Below are 25,980 nucleotides of genomic sequence, written 5' to 3'. Positions count from 1 at the left end.
TGCATCTGCTACCAAATACAGACTTTCTTGAACTTCCACTCATTAGGGAAGCTTTGGCACTAATGTTACAAAACAGTTAATAAGTTAAATACGGTTTCCATTTAGCCTTAGATTTGTGATTAATTTCTCAATGGATTTTTATCTTCTCAATGAGTTTTGATTTATTATCATTTTGAAAGAGTGGGCATGTTTGGCAAAGGAATTATATAAGTTGGATATGAGATCACAGCATATTACTCTTGCTATGATTTTAATAATTAAAGATTCATCATAGATAACTCAAAGACTGGAGAATACAATTAATCAAATGAGACATGTTTTCCTTGGCACTGGCTTTTCAACTATGGTTGAGGCAGAGTGTCTTTGTACTTCGATGGGTAGCCACTCTTCAGTAGTTGTTTCATAAAAAAGGGCATATTTCACAGACAAGCATTGTCCTTTTGCTCATCAGAGTCAAAGACCAGCTCCACCCTAAAGTTCTTAAGGTTTTTTTCACCCCTAATATAAGGGATTGGTTATTTGAGGGTGAGGGAAACAAAGAAAGATCTAACTAGACAGAAGAATAATAAAGATCCTGAGATGGAACCGAACATGTTAACATTCATGTAAATGGAAGTTCTTTGTGACACAGCAGTGAGAAAAAGAGAGAGAATGCATGTTCTTTGGGCGGATGGCTAACTTGACTTTGCTTCTGATGGTTATCTCTCCATCAAGCTTTGCTCTGTTATCAGAGTCCACGTCTCTTCAGAATACCCTCTGGCTCTTCTAGGGGAACCATGAAAAGGGATGATCTCAAGGAACCTCCAGGCTTCCCTGGTAGCTCAGCTGGTAAAGAGTCCGCCTGCAATACAGGAGATCCCAGTTCGATTCCTGGGTTGGGAAGATCCACTGGAGAAGGGATAGGCTACCCACCAGTATTCTTGGGCTTCTCTGGTGGCTCAACTGATAAAGAATCTGCCTGCAATGTGGGAGACCTGGGTTCAGTCCCTGGGTTGGGAAGATCCCCTGGAGAAGGGAACATCTATCTGTCTACTCCAGTATCCTGGCCTGGAGAATTCCCTGGACTGTATAGTCCATGGGGACTGAGCCACTCTGAGGGAACCCCCAGTGATCACTGCTCTGGAGAAGTTAGCAATGAATGTTTACCTTAAGTTCAAAATGCTCATACATTATTCAGATTTGAGCACTTTGTGTGATTTCGTCTTCAAATTTCTAAGCCACATTGCAGGAAAAATGTTATCTTCTGAATTCACTGATTCAGAATTTTTCCAGAAAAATAATTGGGTGAAAATGTATCTTCTTGTTTGAAGCAACTAGTGACTAGTTCATTACCTGGAAACTTGCATTTTAGGGACTCAAGCACCAAACTTTGTTGATTTTTCTCTTTCAGGTGAACGGGGAGGTAAAACGGTCAAAGGTGAAAACTTTTCTTTCTTCAGCTAATTTGTAGAGGGTACTTGAAAAACAAGTCAAATGATTTCAAACAGTATTTTTAAGGTGAAAAGTGTACAGAGAACTCTTGCTACATCTCGAGATAAAAGAGCTCTCTAGAGAAATGAGTTAACAAGACATTCTACCTCACAAAGAAACTAAACGTGTTACATTAACTTTGAAATATAAGCATAGAATGATGAATCATTTTTTGACATTGTAGAAGTAAATGACTTTTAGAAAATGTGGTGAGTCCCTGTTGATTCAGAAAGGCTTTATATAATACATTTCATAAAGCACACTGATGAATGAAACTTAGGAACAAACAATTAGATGAATGTCAAGATACATACTGTTAGGTTCTACATTTGTATCAACAATCTTCCATTCTTAAATTGGAAGATTTTTAAAATGTGATTAGCCATCTATTTTGAAATTGCTTTATGTCTGCAAATGATGCAATTTAGTTTTTTGTGCGTAATTCCTTAATCTAGTTTAATCTTCTAGATAAAATTTCTGAATAATGCCTACATATGTTCATACATAATTTACATTTCTCTGTCTCCACAGAGAGTCCATGTATTTATATCTGGATCTGCATATGTATATAACAGCATCTGTCTTTTTATTCATATATATTTTCCTCCGCAGGGCCTATGCACATACTGTTTCCTCTGCCTGGGAAACTCATTCTCATTGCTGATTTTTTCACATCTTCAGCTCCTCAGCGAGGAGCTCTCATATGCTCCTCAATGCCTCTCATAACACCCTGCCCTTTTCCTCTTGACACTTAGCATACTTTATATTCTAATATAAATTTTAATATTAAAGAAATGTTAACATATAAAGAAATAATTTTAATATATAAAGAAATAATAAGAGACTTAAAGCTTCATAATGGCAGTGGCACTGTCTATTTTGTTAACCCCTGTTTATCCAGAATTTGGCAAAATGTCAGGAGTATAGTATAAAATCCATCTGTATTTGTTGAATGAATGAATCAGTAAATAAATAAATACAAGTGAAGACTAACACAAGTTTAGTATTTTTTGTTTCCAGAATTTCAGTGTCATTTATCCAAGGAAATCATATAATTTAGAAAAAAATGAATGTATATAAACACAATCAACATGTACCTATTTAAAATTTTAAATCCTGGGAAAAGTGGTATAGCATTTTCATGAAATGTACGGCATCTAATAGAAACTTGCTGAATGTTTCTTATTATTTTATTTTCGTGATAATATTATTGTTTTATTAAGACAAAGAAAGGTCATAATCATCAGGAGCTTCAGCCTTAGAGATTTTATATTCTCTTCTGAAAACTCTTTTGTGCCAAAATTACACATATAAACATAGATTTATTTTTGATGGCTACAGAAATCATTGCTTACCACACTGGGGATAATAGAACCTTGCTGATTTCTATAGAAAATAGTCTTTGGTGAATGCCTTTGTCTGCCCATATGTTGTTGTTGTTTAGTCGCTAAGTCATGTCTGACTCTTTTATGACCCCAAGAACTGTAGCCTGCCAGGCTCCTCTGTCCATGAGTTTTCCCAGGCAAGAATACTGGAGTGGGTTGTCATTTCCTTCACCAGAGGATTTTTCCCAACCCCAGGATTGAACCTGTGTCTCCTGCATTGGCAGACAGATTATTTCCACAGAGCCACCTGGGAAGCCTACCCATATATATATACACACACATATATACATATATATACATATACATACATACATATATATATATCCCTTTGCTTTTTCTAAGGATATAGACAGGTAGTCCTGGGCTAGAAGTCAACAAAAATGAAAAAGTGAAAGGTAGCCCTGTCAGCTTTTCTCTTGGAATGTGTTTCAAATTAAGTCTCTGCTCAAGGCTTGTGGAAACCAAGATAGCATTATTTAAAAGTCATTTCAAACACACTTGAAAATATTATCTCACTATTATTTTTCTGGTTTCAAGTCAAAATTTACAAGAACAATTTAAAACATTATATCCCTTCCAAACTAACCTTTTAATTTCATGTATATTTTATAATCATTCACTGACTGAGTCATTCAAATGTTAAAGATTTTAAAAGTAATTCTATTTATTTATTTTTTGGCTGTGCCGTGTCTTCATCGCTATGCAGGCTGTTCTTTAGTTGTGGTGAGCAGAGGGCTACTCTCGAGTTGTGGTGTATGGGCTTCTCACTGTGGTAACTTCTTTTATTACAGAGTGTGGGCTCTAGGCACACGGGCTCAGTAGTTATGGTTCCTCAGCTCTGGTGCACAAATTTAATAGTTGTGGCACAACTATTTGCTCTGTGGCATGTGGAATCTTCCTGGATCAGAGAATGAACCTATTTCTCCTGCATTAGCAGGCAGATTCTTTACCACTGAGCCAGCAGGGAAGTCCCTAAAGATTTTGTAAATATAAAGACTAATTTTACTTTACTTACAACCTGGTTACTAAGATAATGTTTACCATGAAGAGGACTAAAGTCACCATCCATAGATGTTTTATCTCTTGTCTGAAAGATAGTGTTCTCTATGCTGTGGAAATTTGAAAGTCAGACCATAATTGCATAGTCAGCTCTCCATGAAAATGATGGTTCTGGGATACAAGTAAATGAAATCCACAAATAATCCTGGACTTCTTTTATAGAAAAACTATTTTATGTATAAATTCCAACAACTGTTGCAACTGGGAGAGTTGAATGTCCTATTCCTGTCCAATTCCTGGGCAGGAATTAATAACAAGCAGTGTAACAGCCCAAAGACAAGGAATCAAAGAGAAGCAGAGAAATAAAGGTTATGGTTTTAATTAGCAGCTGAAACCCAGTGTTTATTGCCTACAGTTTCCTGAATGACCATAAAATGTGACCAAAGCTAATTTAACACCCAACCAAAGGTTTAAAGGTTATAATAAAACAAATTAAAAAAACCATAAGCAAACAAGCCATATCTGATCAACCCACTGAACTTTTGATAAGGCTTAAGCAGGTGTCACCTTATATCTCCATGCAGCAGCTCGAGAAGTTTGTCATGATGCCAGACCACTGGGCTACATGTTTAAACCAGAGATCTTACTGTGAAAAATTAAGAACCTGAGATGGCTCACCAGTCAATGCCTGCTTTTCACTCTGCTTAATTTCTGCTTTTTGATTATTCAGGGAAAGAGAGCTTAATGATAGTACACATTCTTTATATATAAGGACACATTTAAAGATGTGTATTTTTATTTTATGATGGTTGCTATTTATTTCAGTGGATGGAAATGCAGAATTAATGATCTTTAATAGCTGTCTCTGATTCCCAAGAGAATAAATTTGCTTTATTTCATCCTAGAGTTGTGTGGCATCATGCAGAGATATGCTATTTGAACCGTGGAAAGTGTGATGAAAAAAACTTGAGATTTATGAACCCATAGCCACACTGGGAAAACTTCATAATGGTTGGAGAATGTCTTTTAAAATATAAAAGATAACAGTAAAGAATCTGCTTGCAATGTGGGAGATCTGGGTTCAATTCCTGGGTTGGGAAGATCCCCTGGAGGAGGGCTTGGCAACCCATTCCAGTATTCTTGCCTGGAGAATTCCCATGGACAGAGGAGCCTGGCGGGCTACAGTCCTTGGGATTGCAAAGAGTTGGACATGACTAAGCTACTAAGCACAGCAAAATCCAGTATAGGCTCATTTGGTAAGCAAAATAGAGATAGTTTCAAAATATCAACAGTAAGATGATTGCCCCTTTCAAAAACACACCCACCAGTCATGTAGTAGGCTAGTTTCATCCCAACGGTATTCTGATTATTGACTTAATTTCATCTAAGGAGAGATAATGTGAGGAAATGGAGGCATTGAAGAGTCAGTGTTATCACCAGAACTCAGGGTCTATCTGTCCTCCAAAGAACAACTCATTGGCTTCTGTGCTCACCACCACCAGCGAGTCCTACAAACGTGGTAAGCCATGTGATCTTACCCATAAAGACAAGTCTCTCCATCCCCTCTGAAGAGAAGGGTTATACTTTCTTGGGGGGAAAAAAAAAACACATAAGGTTTACAAAAACCTCCTAGGTTATTCTGATACATCAATCTAGTGGGATATCCCCTTTCCCCTTATAAATTGAAGAATTTATGATTTAAAAATATAACACAATCCTAGATCTTAGCTATTGTATAAACTTTGAAAAAATCTAGGACTCAAATTCAAATTTAGTTGCCTTTGGTTCATTTCAAAAAACTAACAAGTCCTTTCTTCCTTTCTCCCTCCTTCCCTCCTTCTCTCTCCCTCTCTCTCTCTTTTTATTTTGTCTCCCTCTATACTAACCACTAAGCAATCCATTTAGGCTTTTCATAGAATGATAGTATCATTGACATTGGAGGGTTCATAAAGGGGTGTCTAATCGAGCAGTCTCTGCTTCAGTACAAACAATGGCTGAACAGTTTATACCATAGGTAAGCATGATTAGATTTTAGAATAGTCCCTCTTAAGCCGGCTGGTAGAGAGATGCTTTTACTTTGGTCTGTTCTCAGTTTTTCCAAGCTTTCGCTTTCAGTTTTTCTTTAGCTTTTTTATTTGCAAAGTAGATATGGTACTTCACAAATTGTTGTGAAAATCAGTCAAGGTACTGTATGTTCTAACTGCACTGCAATGGCTATATAATTCAAGCATTGTTTTAATTAACTTCCATCAAACTACTGTGAAGTAAAACATTGTTTTCCAAATGTAAGAATAGCAATGATAGAAGTAATAATAATAATTGAGCTCAGAGGTGCTGAGTGGCCATTAAGTGTGCTAAGAACTTTATATGCATTATCTCATCAAAAGAAAATTGCAGTGTGATGAAAACATCCTGGAATTAAATAATGGTGATGCTTGCACAACCTTGCGAATGTTCTAAAACCACTGAAGCGTATACTTTAAAAGGACAGATTTTATGGTAGGTGAATTAGATCTCAATTTAAAAAGGAATGTGTAGGTGCAAGAGCCTCGGAAAACTGTAAATACCGAGGTAGTCCTCACAGTGCTGTGAAGGAAACAATAAGGAATAAGTCAGTTTGGGGTTTTTGTTTGTTTTTTTACTCTCAAGTTCTTTATCATATGGTTGAGGAGTTACAACAGGTACATAAAAACTAATACCTAAAACAAGATGTCTGGGTTGGGGAGCTGTCGTGAGCTTACAAAGTTTTATTAGACAGTCTGAGGACCAGGAGATGAGTATAAGCCTCCAGAAGGGTGATACCATTGTCAGGATATAGTTTCATGGAATCAAAGAAGCTATAGCAATCTAAAGAATAGGGGCACATTAGAAAAGGTATACTGTCCTCCATGAAGATTTGATGAGTAAATGAAAATATGATTTTCTTAGAATGCATGAGCCTTTAATGATATCTCGCTACAGTGATCACTCTAGATTTCAGCCACTTCTGGTTCTTTATCGTGTGGTGCTGTGAAATGTCATCAGCCAAAAAGAAAGGTGTATTTCTCAATAACCCTGCTCTTGACTCCATTCTTTGATTTCAGGATCTTGTAGAACATGGACACAATTGAAAATACTTTGTTTTTACAAAATTCCTCCAATTTGATGAGCTTTCCATACTTATATTTATTAGTTGTATGATTTGAGGCACATTATTTAAACTCTCTGAGCAGATGGAGAAAATAACAGTTAGCTTTAGGTCAACTAGGAGTTTCAGGTAGATTCCTGGTATATTTCAAAAGTCTATTATGAGAATGCCTCGTTCTATTATTACTGAATGTCTGGTGCTCAGTGAGCCCTGTAGCGTGTAGGGCCCAGAGAGAGAGACGGGAGGCAGAGAGAACATACCTTCTACATCCCTGAATCTTTTTGGTATCCACTGGCTGGCCGACAGCTGTTCAACTGGCTTGCTCCTGTCACACAGTCGAAGGCGTCCTGAGACACTTTGAAACCTTCCTCACAGAGCAGCTCTGCTCCTCCTGCCAATCCCTCCCCTCTTTTAGGGGTATGAGTATTTTCATGCATTATTTATCTCCCCGTTATTTCTCCAATTTGATTGAAAACACACATGACCTGTTTGTATTGTCTGCATGCTTATCAAATGCAGAATTCATATTATTCAATTTTGTATTTATTAACTGAAGGAAAAAGTATTAGTCAATAGGGAAAGTGGAAGACAAGGGAGCAGTGACCTTCTGTTTTTGAAATGGTGTGGGGTTTCTATTGGGGAGAGAGAGTACATTGCCAGCTCAGTGCCAGGTTAAAATGACTAGATCCAAACCACATTGACATTACAGTCCATCTAGACAGGTAAGACAGTCTCTACCATGCGGACCCCTGAGTCACTCACTGGAAAATGTTCAGGTATTATATTAGCAATTATCTGAATTGGTGTCTCTACTTTGAGGTGAGAGAATAGGAGCCTCTCTGACTGCCACTTTGCAGTGTCACTTACTCCCAGCAGCGGAGACTCTAGGTCTCAGCGTCACCATCAGCCTTAAAATCTTGTTCCCTGATGAGGATTAGTCTCTGGAGGAGCAAAAACACAACATTTAACCTGACTCTGATTTTAGTTGACAGTGTAGACTTGGACAACGGGGGCTGTTCTGTACAATGGGAAATGAACCTGAGTATTGAGTGCATTTGAAGACATCATCAAGTTCTCTCCAGAGGGGAGTATAGAGCTGTATTGTGTGGCAGAACAGAAGCTTATAGACCATAAGCAAGTCTCTTTGCTAATCTACATGCCATGCTGGATTACACACTTTCTTATTTTGTTTAGTGGTACTATAAGAGTATGATAAATAAATTAACAACAACAGAAAAGACACTTTTTATTTTTCTTTCTTTTTTTTTTTTTAACATTTTCTTGTACATAATTGAGCTAAACTCTTCTTCCTAACAAGCAGTGGACATATCTGTATGCCATAGTATATATATTTTGTTGTATCTGTTTCATATGCATATAGATTGGAATATATCTGCATCTTGAACATACAAATATCCTGCTTGAAGTATGCCCAAGATATTGAGTAAATCATTAAATTCAGATCTTGGTTAAAACAAATATTTTTCAAATGAATATGTGATTGCAGATGGAACTAAGAGATGAATTAACTTTAGTGTCACTGTCTAAATCTTTCAAGTTCCTTCCTGGTGTCATCTTTCATGTTTCCTTTTAACTTGGTTTAATAATATAATCCTTATTGTGAAATCAGCTTATGTGAAAAAATCAATAATTACCTTTGTCACTATTTATTTAATGAATCCATGGAAAGACTTCATTAAATTATAAATGCCTCATTACTGATATTCTCATAATAGACTTTTGAAATTATTGTGTGAGCCAGTTAGCTATTTTAAGAAAGATACAGTATTCAAAGATAAGTACATGTCCGGTGAAACTACTGCTGGTTTTGCTAATGCAATATTCATGAGAATTTGCTACAGACAATCACATTTAATCCCAGAGAATAAGAATTTGAAATGAATTCTTTTAAGTTGTAATTATCCATTGGCAAGAAAGTTTAGTAAGTTTTATTGTTTATGTAATTGAAATGACTTTCTATCCTGTTAATATGGGAGGGGTGTGTTTTGAGAATATTTACAATTTCTGAATAGAACTATAAATATTGGTTCTTTAAATATGCTTGCTATTAATATTTTATTGTTTATATGCCTTTTTATTTGTTTTTAGGGGGAAAATTGGCCTATTGGCTATTATTTATACTTAAATTGTTTTTCAAGAACTTGATGCAACCTGGAGTGGAGTAAATGATGTCCGTGTTAGGATACAGTCTATTGTTTGAACCTACTTGGGGATAATTTAGTTCTAGTTGACTCTGGACTTTGAATCCATGAGATGTCAAAAATGTTGGAAACTGAAGGACCAAATTAGCATATGCAGGACAATATGAGCATCGTTTAAAGTCAGAAGCTCTCCAAGTATCACCAGTTCTCACTGTTCTTAATAGTCTGTTTTGTTGCAAGAAATGAATCCCTGAGAAATCTGGGGATTTCTTTACCCTAGAAGATATATATTTTATCACGTATACATGGGACCTAGAAAAATGGTACAAATGAACCTATTTTTAGGGCAGAAATAGAGATGCAAACATAGAGAATGGACGAGTGGACATGGAGCGGTGGAGAGGAGGTGGAATGAATTGGGAGACTGGGATTACCATATAACACTACTATGGGTAACATGGATAGTTAGTGGGAATCTGCTGCATAGTGCAGGGAGCTCAGCTCGGTGCTCTGTGGGGACCAAGATGGGTGGGATGGGGTGGGGAGTGGGAGAGAGATCCAAGAGGGAGGGAATGTATGTATACATATAGCCAATTCACTTCATTGTACCGCAGAGATTAATACAACATTATAAAGCAACTAGACCCCAATAAATTATATGGTGGTGGTGATTTAGTAGCTAAGTCACGCCTGACTCTTTGAGATCCCATAGACTGTAGCCTGCCAGGCTCCTCTGTCCCTGGGATTTCACAGGCAAGGATACTGGAGTGGGTTGCCATTTCCTTCTCCAGGGGATCTTTGCAACCCACAGGTTGAATTCACATCTCCTGCTCAGCAGGCAGATTCTTTACCACTAAGCCATGTGAGAAGCCCCAGTGAATTATATATATAAACTCAAAAAAGAAAATAAGCATTTTACATTTCATATTGCCAAAAAATATGGGAATAAGTTAAAGCATTTTTCAGATTTTTCAGATTTTGCTGCGTTTTGTATCTTTAGCATTGTAACATGTCTATTCACAGAACTTGAATCTCCTTAATGATTAGAACTCTGATGAAAATAGCCTTCTGCAGCCTTCCTGTCAGAACAAGTAGTAAACTTTAAGAGTTTCTTCCTGTCTATTCTGGGATAAGATACATGTCTATAATAGAAGAAACACTAAAGCAATCAACTCTAGAGTAACAAATATCCTCACATGCTTGTTATGGTGAAAGAGTGGATTCCTAGGTTGTGACAGGAATTTAAAACTGTTCCATGGAATATTTCTTCTTCACTCCAGTAAAGTCTAGGAAAAGTCTCATTATTACTTTGGTCACTCTTGGATAATGAAAAAAAGTCCTCTGTTCATGGCGATGTAATTTCAGTTTATGTGTAGGCTCAGTCTGTCAGTCATGTCTGACTCTTTGCGACCCCATGCACTGGAACCTGCCAGGCTCCTCTGTCCATGGAATTTTCCAGATAAGAAAACTGGAGTGAGTTGCCATTTGCTACTCCAGGGGATCTTCTCTTGAGTCTCCTGCATTGGCAGGCAAATTCTTTACCTGGGAAGCCCAATTTCAGCTTACTCATTTGTAATAATAAATACAGTTTCAGTTAAAGCCAGTCTCTTATGCCTGCTTGGGCTGCCTTGGAGCTGCTGCTTGCACTGGGTGAGGGAACAGGGTCATGTCTCCTCTTACTTCCAAGGCCTTTACTCCTCCTCCTTTCTGATTCCTCCAGGTATGAAGCAGGAGAAGGAAGAGGAGATAAGCAGCAGAAATGATCTTACTTGGCTAATAAAGTAGTAACCATCTAGCTGGGTTTAGCCCATGCTTAAATTTGGCTCGGAGGAGCACTTTTGGGGGACATTTTGGTGGGATTTGTGTGTGTGTGTGCTCTTAACCACATGGTTGAAATTTCTTTACTTGCAATTCCCTGAAAGAGGGTAAATGTACCTCCTTCAGATAGTCATGTAGGATTTCACCTCAGTCCGTGGGCACTCATCACTGCAACTCCATGCTGTTTCCATTGAGTTGTTTTCACTACTCAGTACCTCTCTCTCCAGGGACCCTCTTGGATAGAATACAGCACCGTCCTGAGCTGGCTTTCTAACCCATGATCCATGTGTAATGCTCACCTGTTCTTTCCTCTAATGAAGTATTACACAGGTTAGCCCTGGGGCAGTAGTAACTCCTTGCTCTGCCATTAGAGCATCAGTCAGTCATAGTCTCTCCCCTTGAATATTTGTTGGGCAAGAGTCAAATCCCAGGCAAGGGCAGCTGGGGTGGCTGATTACCCCCACAACTGCTCCCAACTTCCAGGAGACAAGTATCAAACTTCCTGGGATGTGCCGTTAAAGTCCCCTTCCCCTGTACCCCTAAGATAAGGGAAAAGTAACCTTCTATCTTGGAGGTACATGCAAATCACATCACACCCCAATTTTCTCCAAAAGTCCTCTTCTAATTATCAGTCACCTTTTGGTCTTTCTTGCCTTTTTAATTGGCTGCAAATAGGTAATTATTCAAGGGTCCCAAAAGTAGTTTTCAGTACTCTTCTTTGCAAGTCTGGCTTAGGCAGTCTTGTACCTCATTTTGTAAAATGGAAGCTGAAAGCTGGCCTTTTTTGTTTGTTTGTTCTTTGTTTTTTACTTACTGACATGTCAAGATTGCAGCTGAAACTGAGACAAAAGTGTCCATTTTAACATCCAGTTATGTCTGTGTTAAAGATTGAGGGCAGAAGGAGAAGAGGGCGTCAGAGGATGAGATGACTGGATGGCATCACCAATGCAATGGTCATGAACTTGAGCAAACTTTGGGAGATGGTGAGGATAGAGAGGCCTGGTGTGCTGCCGTCTATGGGGTCACAGAGAGTTGGACACGACTGGGCAACTGAACAACAACAAATGTCCATGTATCAGTTGCTTACTATCCTCTCTAAAATTATTTTAAGCACGCCTTGATTGATACATAGAAACAATCTGCAGAGCATAATAAGAGCCTCCATAGTGCTCCTATTCTAACCAGAAGGATAAAACAAGTAACAAAGAACAACCAGATTTACCAAATATGCTACCCGTAGCTAGAGGGTGACCCAGTATTCCTAAAATTCAGCCTCCTGTAATGGTTAGGAGCTCAACCACTGGAGTCCAACTGCCTGGGTTTGAGTCACAGCTTTTCTCTTTCTAGCTGCATGACCTTAGCTAAATTGCTTTATCATTCTGTGCTTCAGTTTCCTCATCGGTCAAATGAGGACAGAATAGTACCCCTCTCTTGGAGCTGATAGGAAAAATATCTGAGTTAGTATTGGTAAAGTGCTTAGGACACTATAGAGTTGTTGCTTAAATAAAGATAACTTAATAAACTATTCTTAAAATTTTTCTTGTGGCATTGTATCACAGGTGTTAAAATATAAATATGCCATGTTAAATATTTTACTGAAAATGAGCAAAGAGGAATCCTACTAAAATGAAAAAATAATGAGTGTTTATACAAAATACCTAGGCTTTAAAATTTTCTACAAAAGTCTTTATAGGTCCTTGGATAAAAAGTGTTTGTTGGAATCGTCTTGCTTATCTTCTGAATCAATCTATAAGAAAGAAAAATGCCTTACAATGGCATATACTTAAAAGTAAGAAACTTGAGAAATATGGTAGAATATAAAAATAAGCCCAGGTTAAAACAGAAGAGCAGAGGTCTATGTGGCTTGTTAAATATCCCTCCTCATTTTGACTCTGAGTTTCCTAATAACCAAAGTCAGAAAGGAACTGTGATTTTGTCATATTGTCCATCAAGCACAAAACAAATAAAAACACACAAAAATAAAAGATGTATTAACCTATTACAGGAAAGAGCTCTTTTGTGGACCCTAAGAATCAGGACTAAGAAAAACAGAAGGGAACAATGACAATGATCAGTGTCCCAAATATCTTCAAATACTTCCCTTCAATTAATGCAGTGTTATACAAGGTTGTTGTTGGTGGTGTTTTTTTTTTTTTTTTTTTTTTTAACAATAACTCTCAGTGTCAGCTGATGTCATACTCTTGCTGCTTAGTTCAATGATGAGAATCCAGCCAGAGGTCAAGAGGATGTGGTCCAAATCTTCAGGTTTCTGATGTCCTGATTTTAAATTTCTGCAGGAGTGGATGGACTATGTGTCCTTTACATCCCTTTCCCCCCATGTTGCTCCTCTCAACTGAGGTTTGACAAAAGGTGAGCTGCAGACAATTTGAGGTTACGTACTCTGACAAGGGCCTGCAGTGCAAGTGTTCTCTGCACTGATTAAGGGCAAATCCACATGCTTTAAAAATAACTGAACTCTTGCTAGAGTTGACAGCCCTGCTGTTAGAGAAGGCTTCTCAAAGGCAGAGGGCATAAGCACATGTTTTTCTTTACTGCTTTGTATAATCAAAGTATAAAGTTAACAGCCACAAACTTTGCACTGAGAATAATTTGTAGTGTTGCTTCACATCATTTAGAGAGTTAATTTTAGATAGCCATATCTTAACTTCATCTTAGCTTAGATATATGCTAAGAATGAGGGAACTGAATTCTAACTGTAGCATCCCTCTTTTTAATTATACAACCTTGAACAAGTCATTGCACCTTCCTGCATCATAATTTCATCATCTATAAAATAATTTGAGTAAATTTCAGATTCTTAGCATAGGAGGATTTTCTGTGTGTGTGAATAATGATTGCACTCACTAAATGCCTGTCTGTGTGTCCATACTCTATAGAATGATTTTCTATATTGTGAGCCTGTGTCCACTTTATATTCAGAAATAGACTTTATTGCTCTGATTTCACCAGTTATTAAAAGCGAGAATTTCAAGTCTCATTTTTCTTGTGAGATGGAAGGCATGGATTAAAGGAAGTATGTTAAAGAACATGAAAGTATATCGTTCCACACAGGCAGCTGTGCACCTTGTCTGTGGCAACCTCTGGGAAGAAGGCAGCTCAATTCTCTTGAAAGCATGTCTTTTGAAATATTAATTATCCATGAGAGAGATGCTTCAGATTTACCCAGATGTCAATAACATAGCACACGTTTTAAGAAATAAAATCGGAGGAGAGCAACTGTTGTTCTGAAGCATGCTTTTGAGCAATACCCTGAATGTAATCCTTACTAAATACTGATGAATCAGCACAACTTCACTCACCTCTTTTTACTCCTCTGCTCTCTTCCAGCATCAAGGGAAAATTGGAGTTAAATTTAATGTTGGGACAGATGACATCGCCATCGAAGAGTCCAATGCAATCATTAACGATGGGAAATACCACGTGGTCCGTTTCACGAGAAGTGGCGGCAACGCCACGTTACAGGTGGACAGCTGGCCGGTGATCGAGCGCTACCCTGCAGGTAAGCCAGTGAGTGTGTATCGGGGGAAGACTTTATGAAAGACAAACGAAAACGAAGCATTGTTTTGCGTCCGTTTCTCCCCATTGTGGGTTTTCTGAGAAACCATCAAGTATTTATTGGACGTTAGAGTCGTGTGAACGTAATGCTGTTCTAAACTGTTCTTGATACAGTGCACAAATGGCATTTATATAGGAGAACTTGAAGGCACACGTTATAGTTTGCAAAATTCCGGACATCAGTGAAACCAGAAAAATGCACACATAAAAGGCACAACATGTCAAAGCTCTTTTTACTGGATCCTTGCATTTGAACAAAGGAAAGGCTTTGTCAAAAGTAACAAAGTTAAAATTTAAAGCTAAGAGAGGGAATATTATACCACTTTTCTCTGAAAGAAAATAGGATGAGACAGTTCCTTTGATGGTGGGACATAGCTGAAAACTCATGAAAGCTGCAGGCGGGGACAAACAGCGAAGTAGTAAAGGAGCTCTATATAGTACGGTAAATTAGCAGCTAGAAGAACATGTAGGTGAATGACATTTGTTTTCACTGTCAAATAACCGTGCGGTTTTACACAGATTCTGTGACACTAGCATTAGTCATTTCAAGTCTATAAAATGAATGTTAAGCTATTATTGATAAAATAAAATTATCTTTCTTCACCACTAATGAGTTTTGTCAGTACTATTACTGAAACAGACAGTAGATTAGAAATTAAACCAGTGTTATTTGCGATTGCATATACTCTCAATTTTTAAAATGCCATTTTAAAGTAGAATTCAAATTAAAAGCACAAAGGTATTTTGCTCTAATTATTATCCTTTCCATATTTTAGTGCAAAATAGACTACTAGAAACATCGTCTCATTTTTCTGTGCACCTCTTTTGGAAACAACTCTTTTATATACAGCAGCAGATTTATAGCATGATAGAAAGATTAAAAAAAGAAAATTTCATTTAGCACAATAAAATGATTACCAAAATTTATATAGAAATTACTCTATTACAGTATTTGTTTCTTGCAAGAAGTAATTCGAGGAAGTAACTAACTTACAAAATAAAAACCACTTTTCCTTAGTAGTTACACATAATTATGAAATGAAATATCTGTGATGCCTTCTGGGACCTTTTATTATTTATAACATCTACATATTTAAGCTGCATTTCAAACCTATTCTGTAAATCTGATGCTTTACAAATATATACTGAATTTAGTGTAATAAAATTCTTCTTCTGAAAATACAGAATTCTTAGGCAAGCACATTAATAATGTACCCAGTGCCTTTTAAAATACTGTCAATTAATAGATATAATAGATATTTCCTGAATTGATTTTCTTCGAATCATCCAGGTCTTAGACTACAATTATGAGAAGGCACACCTTCTATTACCAACTATAATAAGAGGAAGGGATGGAAGATCTGGAAGCAAAGTAACTTAAATGTGAATGCAGTGTTATATAGCCTCTGCTAACCCTTATCACATTTACTGAATTCTAATAGAAATGTAATTTTTATAATAACTGCAGCCTTAGTGAAATAACAGGAGTCGACTGGATTTTAATCTAAAATCCAGATTAATCAATACCTATTTACTGAGAGGAAATCATTGCACTGGATACCACTGAAGACATAACATAGGATAAGGTCTAGACTCTGCCCCTGGGATGTGGTCCTCTGTGAACAGTGGACCCGAACTTGTAAAAGGACAAATCCTGTTACTCTTATATTAGAGTGCTGCAGTTGCCTCTTGAAACAACTTGGTTTCACCAGTTAGCTCATTAAAATGATCTTAGTTCATTAACTTTTCACTCTTGTTACACTTTCCAAACCAGTATCTTTAAGAACCCTGCTCTAGAGAATGTTAATGGTGACCTATGGGAGGAGAGAGGAAGTCCCACTCTCAAATTAGTTTGGGAATTTCTGGGTTAAAAGAAGTTAAAAATATCTACACTTGGACTTTATAGTAATGCCATATTGAATCTCTAAAAGAGAAATATAGTATGCATTTCCCAAGCATACATAAACAGAACCTAGTTTTCTGATGTACTAATAATGCATTTAGATAAATCTTTTATGCTTTTAAAAACTTCTATACCTCATTATTTTAAAATATTTTATCTGATTATCAGCACTTTAATTGTGTACCTACCAGATACTATATTCTAGGCACAGTCCAAAAAGGGGTGACCTCTGTCATTTTGTGGCATCGGTCAGTTCAGTCACTCGGTCGTGTCCGACTCTCTGCGACCCCACGGACTGCAGCACACCAGGCTTCCCTGTCCGTCACCAACTCCCAGGGCTTGCTCAAACTCATGTCCATTGAGTTGGTGATGCCATCCAACCATCTCATCCTCTGTCATCCTCTTCTCCTCTTGCCTTCAATCTTTCCCAGCATCAGGGTCTTTTCCAATGAATCAGTTTTGTGGCCTGCTAATGTCTAATTTGAATCCTAGTAGCTGAGGCTGGAGCAGTATTAATTAACTCATAAAACTTATATAAAAGCACTTACCACAAAGCACTATCATGGAAAGTTAACAAATATTTGTATTTTTTCTAGGCTTATATTTTTTACACATATAATGTCTTATGTATCAATTAAATGTTTTCTCAATATAAAATATATTTAAAAGTCAGAAGCTAGCAAAATCATGATAATTAAGGAGCAAAGCTCTAGAAATACTCAATTTCGATTTCACCTTTTATATTTAGTCAAAGACTCTAAGAGTCCTTCCAGCAAAAATTGTTTTAGATATAATTAATAAATCAAAGGTGAGCAAATTTGCAGTTATTCTGAAGGATATAATCAAGGGTAAAACACTGAATCTGCCCTGAAGGAAATTAGAGCAGTTGTGAGGAATTTTGATATATACACATAAAAAGTTAATGAACAGCATGTAAAAAACTCAGGGGAATCACCATGGTTGTCATCAGGCATTTTATTAATCATCTGCTCTGCCTGCATTTCAGCATGATATTGAGATAGGAAATAAGCCATGAAAATTTCAAATACCTTTTCTCTCGGAGCTTCATTGGCAACAGTGCCATGAAGAGTGAATACAGAGATTTCTAAGTACGTGTCACCTAGATTAAAGTTTTTAGAACAAAGTGATCGTATATATAAATTCAATAGAAATGTTTAGTATATCTCTTTTATATTGGTTTGTAGTATAAGCAGTTTTATTTTAAAAGGTTTTTGATTATTATTCATTAGAAAAACAGCTGGACCAATGCTTTTACCACTAAATCCTGTAATCAGAAAAGTGGGAACCAATTGACTATATTTGGTTCCTTTTTAAGTGCCTGCACTGCAAAATATAGGTAATAGGGGTTGAAATTAGTAATTAAGTATACCGCTTAACCTTCCATTATAGTGCTTTGTGGTAAGTGCTTTTCTATGAAGCAATTCATCTGGTAGCGACACTATACCTTTAATGAAAAGCATCTAAAGCATTGACCAGTACCGTTAGCCTGTAATTGTCTGGAAGGCTTTCATAGAGAAACTAATTAGCAGGGGTAGATTTTATGCTCTTTTGGAGTGTATGAAATATTCTCATAACTCAACAATTCACGTTAGAATAAATATTGAATTTTCTGAATAGCAGACCCAGTTTTCATTATGCTCTGTGCATGGAGAAAAGTATAGAAATAATATTGTGCAAACCATTTAAAGTTGAGAAAGTCATTTCTTGGTGCTTATCAGTTAAAGCTCTAGAATATAATGCATCATTAATCCCTGATTTGTTCCTAATTGCAGTTAGTAAAATTTTCTCTCTCAACCAAAATAGACTTCCTCTTCTCATGATGTTAATCCACAAAGCCTAAGATAATTTTACTTGCCCACACTAAAGATTAATCCATATAAATCACAATTACCTTTGAGGTTAAACTTTTGGATTCATTTTTCTACCACAGTGTGCCAAAAAGATGTTATTTATTCTATACAAAGTCAAATATCCATTTTATTCCTGTCCAAGTTAATACATCAAATCAACAAACATGTACTATATTATAAGAACTTTCTAGACTTACCATCTGGTTACAGAGATACATAAAAATGTTCAAAATTAATGTATTATGTGAGAAAATACAAGTTTTATCATATCATATTCAGCTAATTTCTGAATAAGACATGCTAAGAAAACGGAGATAAAATTAGTTCCAAGGAGGAAGAGCCATTTTAGAGAGTGGTCTAGTTAAGGCTACAAAAAATATAGGAAATTTGATTTGGGTCTTGAAAGGCTAGATTTTTACTTCGAGGGTGACATGCATTCATTTTAATGGGATTAGCAGGAACAGATAGAGACAAAATAATTAGAAAGCTTTTAAAAAGTGCAGGTGTCAAAAGATAAAGCCTAAAATAAGATGTGAGGGTGTGAGAAAACAAAGAGGTTGAATATAGAATATATTAGAAGACCTCATGGGAAAAAAAAAAAAAAAAAGACCTCATGAACAGCCAAGTAAAAGGAGAGTCAGTTCTACTTTTTAGTTCCTCTCTCTGTCTCTGTCTCTCTCTTAATTTAACCATGGATCATTCAATGTTCTGGTGCTGCTATGTGACCACCAGAATGCACTAGGTAACAATGAAATGAAAACCTGTGGTAGGAATGAGTATAGAAGACATAGTTTTGGTTTACTTAAAGTTTAGTCTCTTTGAAAACCTACAGATGTCAAATAAAATGGATTAGCCTCAAAGTTAGGCATCCAGAGTTTAGTTGCTATTAGAGTTTGAATAAAGAAAAAGTGGCAGTCTGGAGCAGTGTAAAAATAAAGCAGATAGTTTAGGGATGGAAGAGTGGAAAGAAAGAGGAATAACTCAAGGGGAGACTTTAAGGAGTGGGCGTAAATGCTGTCTGCATGACCATTTAATTTGGCTCAAAGGTCTTACCGATATTATCTCTAACTCTTGGCTTTCTTTTCATCTTCAAAGGCTTGTAAAATATTTCAGAGCTCGAGAAAGGCCATATTGATGATTTCCCTTTAAATTCCTCAAACTTAATTTAGATTAATTAATTGATTTTTAGTTCAAGTCATGATTATTTATTGGTTAGGTATTTAAGCCATTCCATCCTTTAAAGTTTCCTATTTGGTAGTAAAATGTTCATTGATTTGAGCATTTTATATTTTTATTTTTTAAACTGAAAATTTAATCTGTGTGATATAATTCAGAAAAATCTATCTCATTTATGATCATAGCACTTGAAGGAGGAAGGAACTTCAAAGATCTTCTCTTCCAGCTTCTTCATTTTTATACAATAAAATGGAATGTTGGAGAGGTTAATGGATTTGATCAGTATCACTATGCTAGTTTGTAACAGAGCCAAAACTACACGTGAAACTTGTCCACTAACTCTGTGTACTTTATCTTGTCTGGGAGAGAAAAACCAAAATGAAGAGAGATCATTAGATGTATCCTCAACACAGCAAGGTACATTCTTCATAACCAAATATTGTGACTTACGTGGTCAGTCATACTACTGCTGACCCACAAAGACACACATACATACAATCTTATGAGTATTAAAAAAATAGTAACCCGTGGAATAAAAATAAGTTTCTTACAATGTCATAGTTTCCATCACTAAATTTTTGAATAACTCATTAGTAGGCACTGATTAATTTTTAACCTTACTTTAAAAACTTTATTAGCAAATTAAGTAAACCATTTATGAATCATACTATTTTACTGTTCCTACAACACTCAACCTTTAGGTTGACATACTTTCAAACTTTATATATTTACTAATTTATATATATTTCTCAGCAACATCACTTGAAACTTAATTTCAGTTACTAGAAGAGAAGTGGTTCATTAGAGGATTCAAGTATTAGAATTCTTCAGGATTATTAAGGAGAAAAACTGTATCCTGATAGAAAACTTGCCCCTGTCTTGGTTAAATGTAGAGATACAGGAAAGGTATGACTGAATTTTGTTTCCCTCCTAAAAAAGTTAAGGCAGTGAAAATCTAACTCACTTATGGAAAATGATAAACCATGCAGAAGATTTGAATAATTCTTTAAATACATTACCAACTTTAACCGACTCCAGTCGATGACCTGGCACATAGTGTGGCCAGTTCAGTTAAGTTACTCAGTCATGTTCTACTCTTTGAGACCCCATGGACTGCAGCACACCAGGCTTTCCCGCCCATCACCAACTCCCAGAGCCTACTCAAACTCATGTCCATCATGTCAGTGATACCATCCAACCATCTCATCCTCTGTCGTCCCCTTCTGCTCCCGCGTTCAGTCTTTCCCAACATCAGGGTCTTTTCCAGTAAATCAGTTCTTCGCATCAGGTGGCCAAAGTATTTGAGTTTAAGCTTCAGCATCAGTCCTTCCAGTGAATATTCAGGACTGATTTCCTTTAGGATGGACTGGTTGGATGTCCTTGTAGTCCAAGGGATGCTCAAGAGTCTTCTCCAACACCACAGTTCAAAAGTATCAATTCTTTGGTACTCAGCTTTCTTTATAGTCCAACTCTCACATCCATACATGACTATTGGAAAAACCATAGCTTTCAGTACATGGACCTTTATTGGTAAAGTAATGTCTCTGCTTTTTAATATGCTGCTTAGGTTGGTCTTAGCTTTTCTTTCAAGAAGCAAGCATTTTTTAATTTCATGGCTGCACTCACCATCTGCAGTGATTTTGGAGCCCCCCAGAATAAAGTCTCTCACTGTTTCCATTGTTTCCCCATCTATTTGCCATGAAGTGATGGGATCAGATGCCATGATCTTAGTTTTCTGAATGTTGAGTTTTTAGCCAACTTTTTCACTCTCCTCTTTCACTTTCATCAAGAGGCTCTTTAGTTCTTCACTTTCTGCCATAGGGTGGTGTCATCTGCATATCTGAAGTTATTGATATTTCTCCCGGCAGTCTTGATTCCAGCTTGTGCTTCATCCAGCCCAGCATTTTGTATGATGTACTCTGCATATAAGTTAAATAAGCAGGGTGACAATATACAGCCTTGATGTATTCCTTTCCCGATTTGGAACCAGTCTGTTGTTCCATGTCCAGTTCTAACTGTTGCTTCATGACCTGTATACCGATTTGTCAGGAGGCAAGTCAGGCGGTCTGGTATTCCCATCTCTTTAAGAATTTTCCAGAGTTTGTTCTGATCCACACAGTCAAAGCCTTTGGTGTAGTCAATAAAGCAAAAGTAGATGTTTTTCTGGAACTCGCTTGCTTTTTTGATGATCCAGTGGATGTTTGTAATTTGATCTCTGGTTCCTCTACCTTTTCGAAATCCAGCTTGAGCATCTGAAAGTTCGTGGTCCATGTACTGCTGAAGCCTGGCTTGGGGAATTTTTTTTTTTTTTTTGGCTTGGGGAATTTTGAGCATTATTTTGCTAGTGTGTAAGATGAGTGAAATTGTGTGGTAGTTTGAGCAGTCTTTGGCATTGCCTTTCTTTGAGATTGGAATGAAAACTGACCTTTTCCAGTCCTATGACCGCTGCTGAATTTTCCATATGTATGGTACTTACATAATAAATTGTACTTAATAAATAATTATTGAATAAATCCCATTTCCTCATTCAACTTCAACATTAAATATTGTCTTTTGCTCATGGTTTTTAGCCAAATGTACAGATGTGCATGGATAAATATTTATGTGAATATATAAATATTTGGCTGTCTATTTGATATAGTCAACTGTTTACTCATCCAAATTTTCCAAAGGAAGCTTACCTATGATGAGAAATCTGAAATTTCAAATACTGTAGCAGTATTAGGTAGAATAAGTGACTAAAACTCTGACTTTCCCTTTGTTAATTATCTTCTTTCATGGTATTTAGTTTTTCTGAGACTTTGGGGGCTTTTCTTAATGATCAAGCATAATGAACTTTTTATTGAGCAGTATATTAAACACATCTGCCTAAAATACTTAGCTTCAGAGAAATTGTAGCCAAGGAGATAGAAAGAAATGATATATACTGACTTCTCACTTTTTCTTATATATTCTCATTTTTTCTTTTTTTTTTCTTTTATTCTAAATATTCTGCATTTTTTTTCTTTTGTAATATGAAAGATTTCTTACAGTTACAGTACACAACCATATTAGGATTTTTAATTTTCTGACAAAAGAAAGAGAAAGGTTCTCTCATGGTTTGGTGGGGTTTAGCATCAATTAAATTACACAGGCTGGCAAACATAGATAATATAAATCTATCTTATAATATGAATGGCAGCCCTCCTTTATGATTTCCAGAAGATTACCCTGTATCTTCTTGTTCCCCATTATTTCCAAAGTACATTTTGGTTAATGATTATTAATTAATATCTTTTTATTATTGTAAGCTTACATTTTTATCATAATAAAGGAAGGTGTTGATTCCACTCCTGAAAAATACCTGAGTTAAACAGAGAATGGCATTATTATAAACTTTAAGTAAATGTAGCCAAAAATGTTGACTGAGGAATTGGGTTCAAGGGCTTTTCTTCAAAGGTATTGATCACATGAATGAATCTGCCTACTGGTTACAAACAATGAATTACTTATGTCAGAAACAAACAAAAAATAGTTGCTGCTATAAATGAAAATTTAGTTTTTAAGACCTGAAATCGAAATAGGTTTTAAGAAATAGCTAAAGGCTGAAAGTCAGAGAAATTACATTTTAAAAGATATTAGGCTTTCAGGAAACTTCAGTTTTTGCAAGTGATGTGTTGATTTTGAGGAGATTTATGGTTTTGTGATAGTGCTTTTGTAATTTGATTATTATCCAAAAGTATCTTTAATAGTTTATAATTACCTGAGTTTAATGGGAGAACAGCCATGTTCTCAACTTCACAATGAGTCTTTCTCTTAATTTTTTCTCAAGCACTCTGACCCCTCATTGTATCCAGAGGTTTTATCAAATTGCCTAGTAATACTTATATATTCTTATGATAAGTACAGATAAAAACTGGTATTTTAGTGTAAGATTAAACAATTTTTTAATATTCTGCTATGTTTTTTTTTTTCTCTCAGTTCTTAATGCCAGTATTTGAATACCACCTATGAATAAGACTTGTACTTTTCCTAGTATTTCCCGTTGTCTGCCATCTACCTACTTTTCTTCTCTTAGTAGCTTAGGAATTAGTTGGAATTAAATGTCACTTTATTTCTAGTCAACAATGGCAGTTGGCTCAAGAGGTAGCAGAGTAGCATAAAGGTAAAAATTTCATATACTGATGTCAAAATCCTATATGGAGGACAAAAATTAGGTAACTATCTTCAGTTTTAGACCAATCAAGGTTAATTTTTCTTAATTTCCTTTGAATCTCTGCCTGTATAAGAATCTGATAAATAAGGTATCTCACCTTTAGAAAAAATACATACATCTGCATGTACAAAGAGTTATGCATATGATTTTTAGAAGTTGTGCCTCAACATCCCTATGGCCTATTAACCTAGTTTCAGAACCTCTGCTTAGAACAAGCTTAAGGATGTTGACATTTTAGAGGAAAGAAATATAGTCTATTTAATGGACATATGAGGCGGAACCTCCTGCTACCCAAATGAAGTAAGCTTCCTATGAAATGTAACTGCCCTTTTTTTTTTAAATCTTCTAATCATAGTAACCTTCTCACCACTGATGTTGCCCTGGATGTAACCTTTGCTAGTTTAAATAAAATCCTTTTTTTAAAAAATAGAACAAACCCAACTTTTGTACTTCCACTTTAGAAAAATTGGTTTCACAAGTATGTTTCCAGGGATGTCATAGTTCTTCCAATAAATAGATTTTGACCACTGATACACTGTTTGATACAATTTAGGCACTGGCACATTGTATAATAAATATGCTTAAAATCAAAACGCATGATTTAAAGGTCTCATTCAGATAGATATATTGATAAAATATCTGAAGACTGTCAAGTATGATGAAATAAGTGTCCAATGTAGTCAAGACAACAATGAGTATTAATCAGACACCTTTGGAAAATATTACTTTTTATTATTATGAGGACAAGGTAATAAATCCCTTTGCATGTATAGAGAAAACTTTGGAACTCATGGAGAAAGATAGATTATCTATTTTTCTCCCTGTACTAGTAATTTTTTACCTTTTTTTCCCCATCACATTCTTAACCTTGATAGTTTATTCTCTTATACATGTACTGAACTTATTCCAAGGGAACACTGACAACACACTCCTTCCTTTTCATGAAAAGTAAATCCTTTAACATAAAGAATGTTATAACAAAGTTAGAAAAATATGTATTCTGGGTTCTATATTATGAATGAACTACCTTAAATGTGGCAAATGTATTTTGGACACTGTCCAAAGTTCATAATTTAAAAAAAAATTTAGGGCAAGGATTGACAAACTTTTACTATAAAAAACCAGATTGTAAATACTGTCAGATTTGCAAACACGTAATCTTTGTTACAATTACTAAATTCCACCACTGTAGGTCAGTAGCTTCAATAAATAATAAATAAATAATGGGTATGGCTAAGTTCTGGAGAAGGAAGTGGCAACCTACTCCAGTATTATTGCCTGGAGAATCCCATGGACAAAGGAGCCTGGTGGACTACAGTCCATGGGCCGCAAAGAGTCGGACACTACAGAGCGACTAACATACACACACAGCTAAGTTCCAATAAATCTTTATTTATAAAAATTGATAGAGGGACACATTTGACATGTAGGCCATAGTTTATTGACCCTTGATATAAAGGCATAACAGAAGGACACAGGAACCAACCTGGAAGAGCTCCTACTGGTCAGAACTGAAGCTATTTGAACAACAAAATAAGTACAATATTGCTTTTTAACCCAAATAGTGAAATAAATATCTGTGAGCATGTACTGACATTAAGTAATGGGATAGATAGATAGATAGATATGTGATGGAGCAGGGACACTCTTATGGAAGAATTCCAGTAATCAAATGTAGAAAGATGATGGCAGTAGAAATTCAACATTAGAGCTTCAAAGCAATAATTGTTGAAGGCAAGATACTCATATAGATGCTAAATTACTGGATCAAAGTTTGAGTAGAGACTAGTAATTTATATGTAGTCTAAATGTGTCCTCAGATGTGAAGAAAAGACTTTTGGACTCAGTGGGAGAAGGCGAGGGTGAGATAATTTGAGAGAATAGCATTGAAACATGTACATTACCATATGTAGAATAGATGACCAGTGCAAGTTCAGTGCATGAAGTAGGCACTCAAAGCCAGTGCTCTGGAACAACTCAGAGGGATGCACTGGGGAGGAAGGTGGGAGAGGGGCTCAGGATAGGGGGACGCATGTATACCTGGGGCTGGTTCATGTTGATGTATGACAAAAACAATCATAATATTTTAATTACCCTCCAATTAAAATTAATTAATTAAAGTAAATAAATAAATGTGTCTCTTGCAAAGGGAAACTTTCCACAGAGTAATCCAGCAGACCACCTTAACTAAATGACTGAGTTACACATCACAATTAATAAGAAATATGACTTCATGCACCTCCTGATATAATACACTGAGAAACGCACATCATTCTCTGTTATTCTTTGTATTCTCAA

The 25,980-nt window shown here is 36.1% G+C and overlaps 1 protein-coding gene across 20 annotated transcripts in view; it reads left to right on the top strand.

The window, feature by feature from the left end:
- NRXN1 (neurexin 1) overlaps positions 1–25,980 on the top strand; it is a 1,158,814-nt gene that overhangs the window by 960,863 nt on the left and 171,971 nt on the right. For all 20 annotated transcript variants that reach the window (XM_043468541.1, XM_043468544.1, XM_043468543.1 and 17 more), the window contains one exon: positions 14,310–14,481. In XM_043468541.1, the coding sequence (XP_043324476.1) occupies positions 14,310–14,481 (172 nt within the window). The remainder of the gene's footprint in view (positions 1–14,309; positions 14,482–25,980) is intronic.

Source organism: Cervus canadensis, chromosome 5 (genome assembly GCF_019320065.1).
Source record: "Cervus canadensis isolate Bull #8, Minnesota chromosome 5, ASM1932006v1, whole genome shotgun sequence".
Classification (NCBI taxonomy): domain Eukaryota; kingdom Metazoa; phylum Chordata; class Mammalia; order Artiodactyla; family Cervidae; genus Cervus; species Cervus canadensis.
The sequence above is the reverse complement of the archived record's forward strand: the minus strand, read 5'-3'. Positions and strand labels throughout refer to the sequence as shown.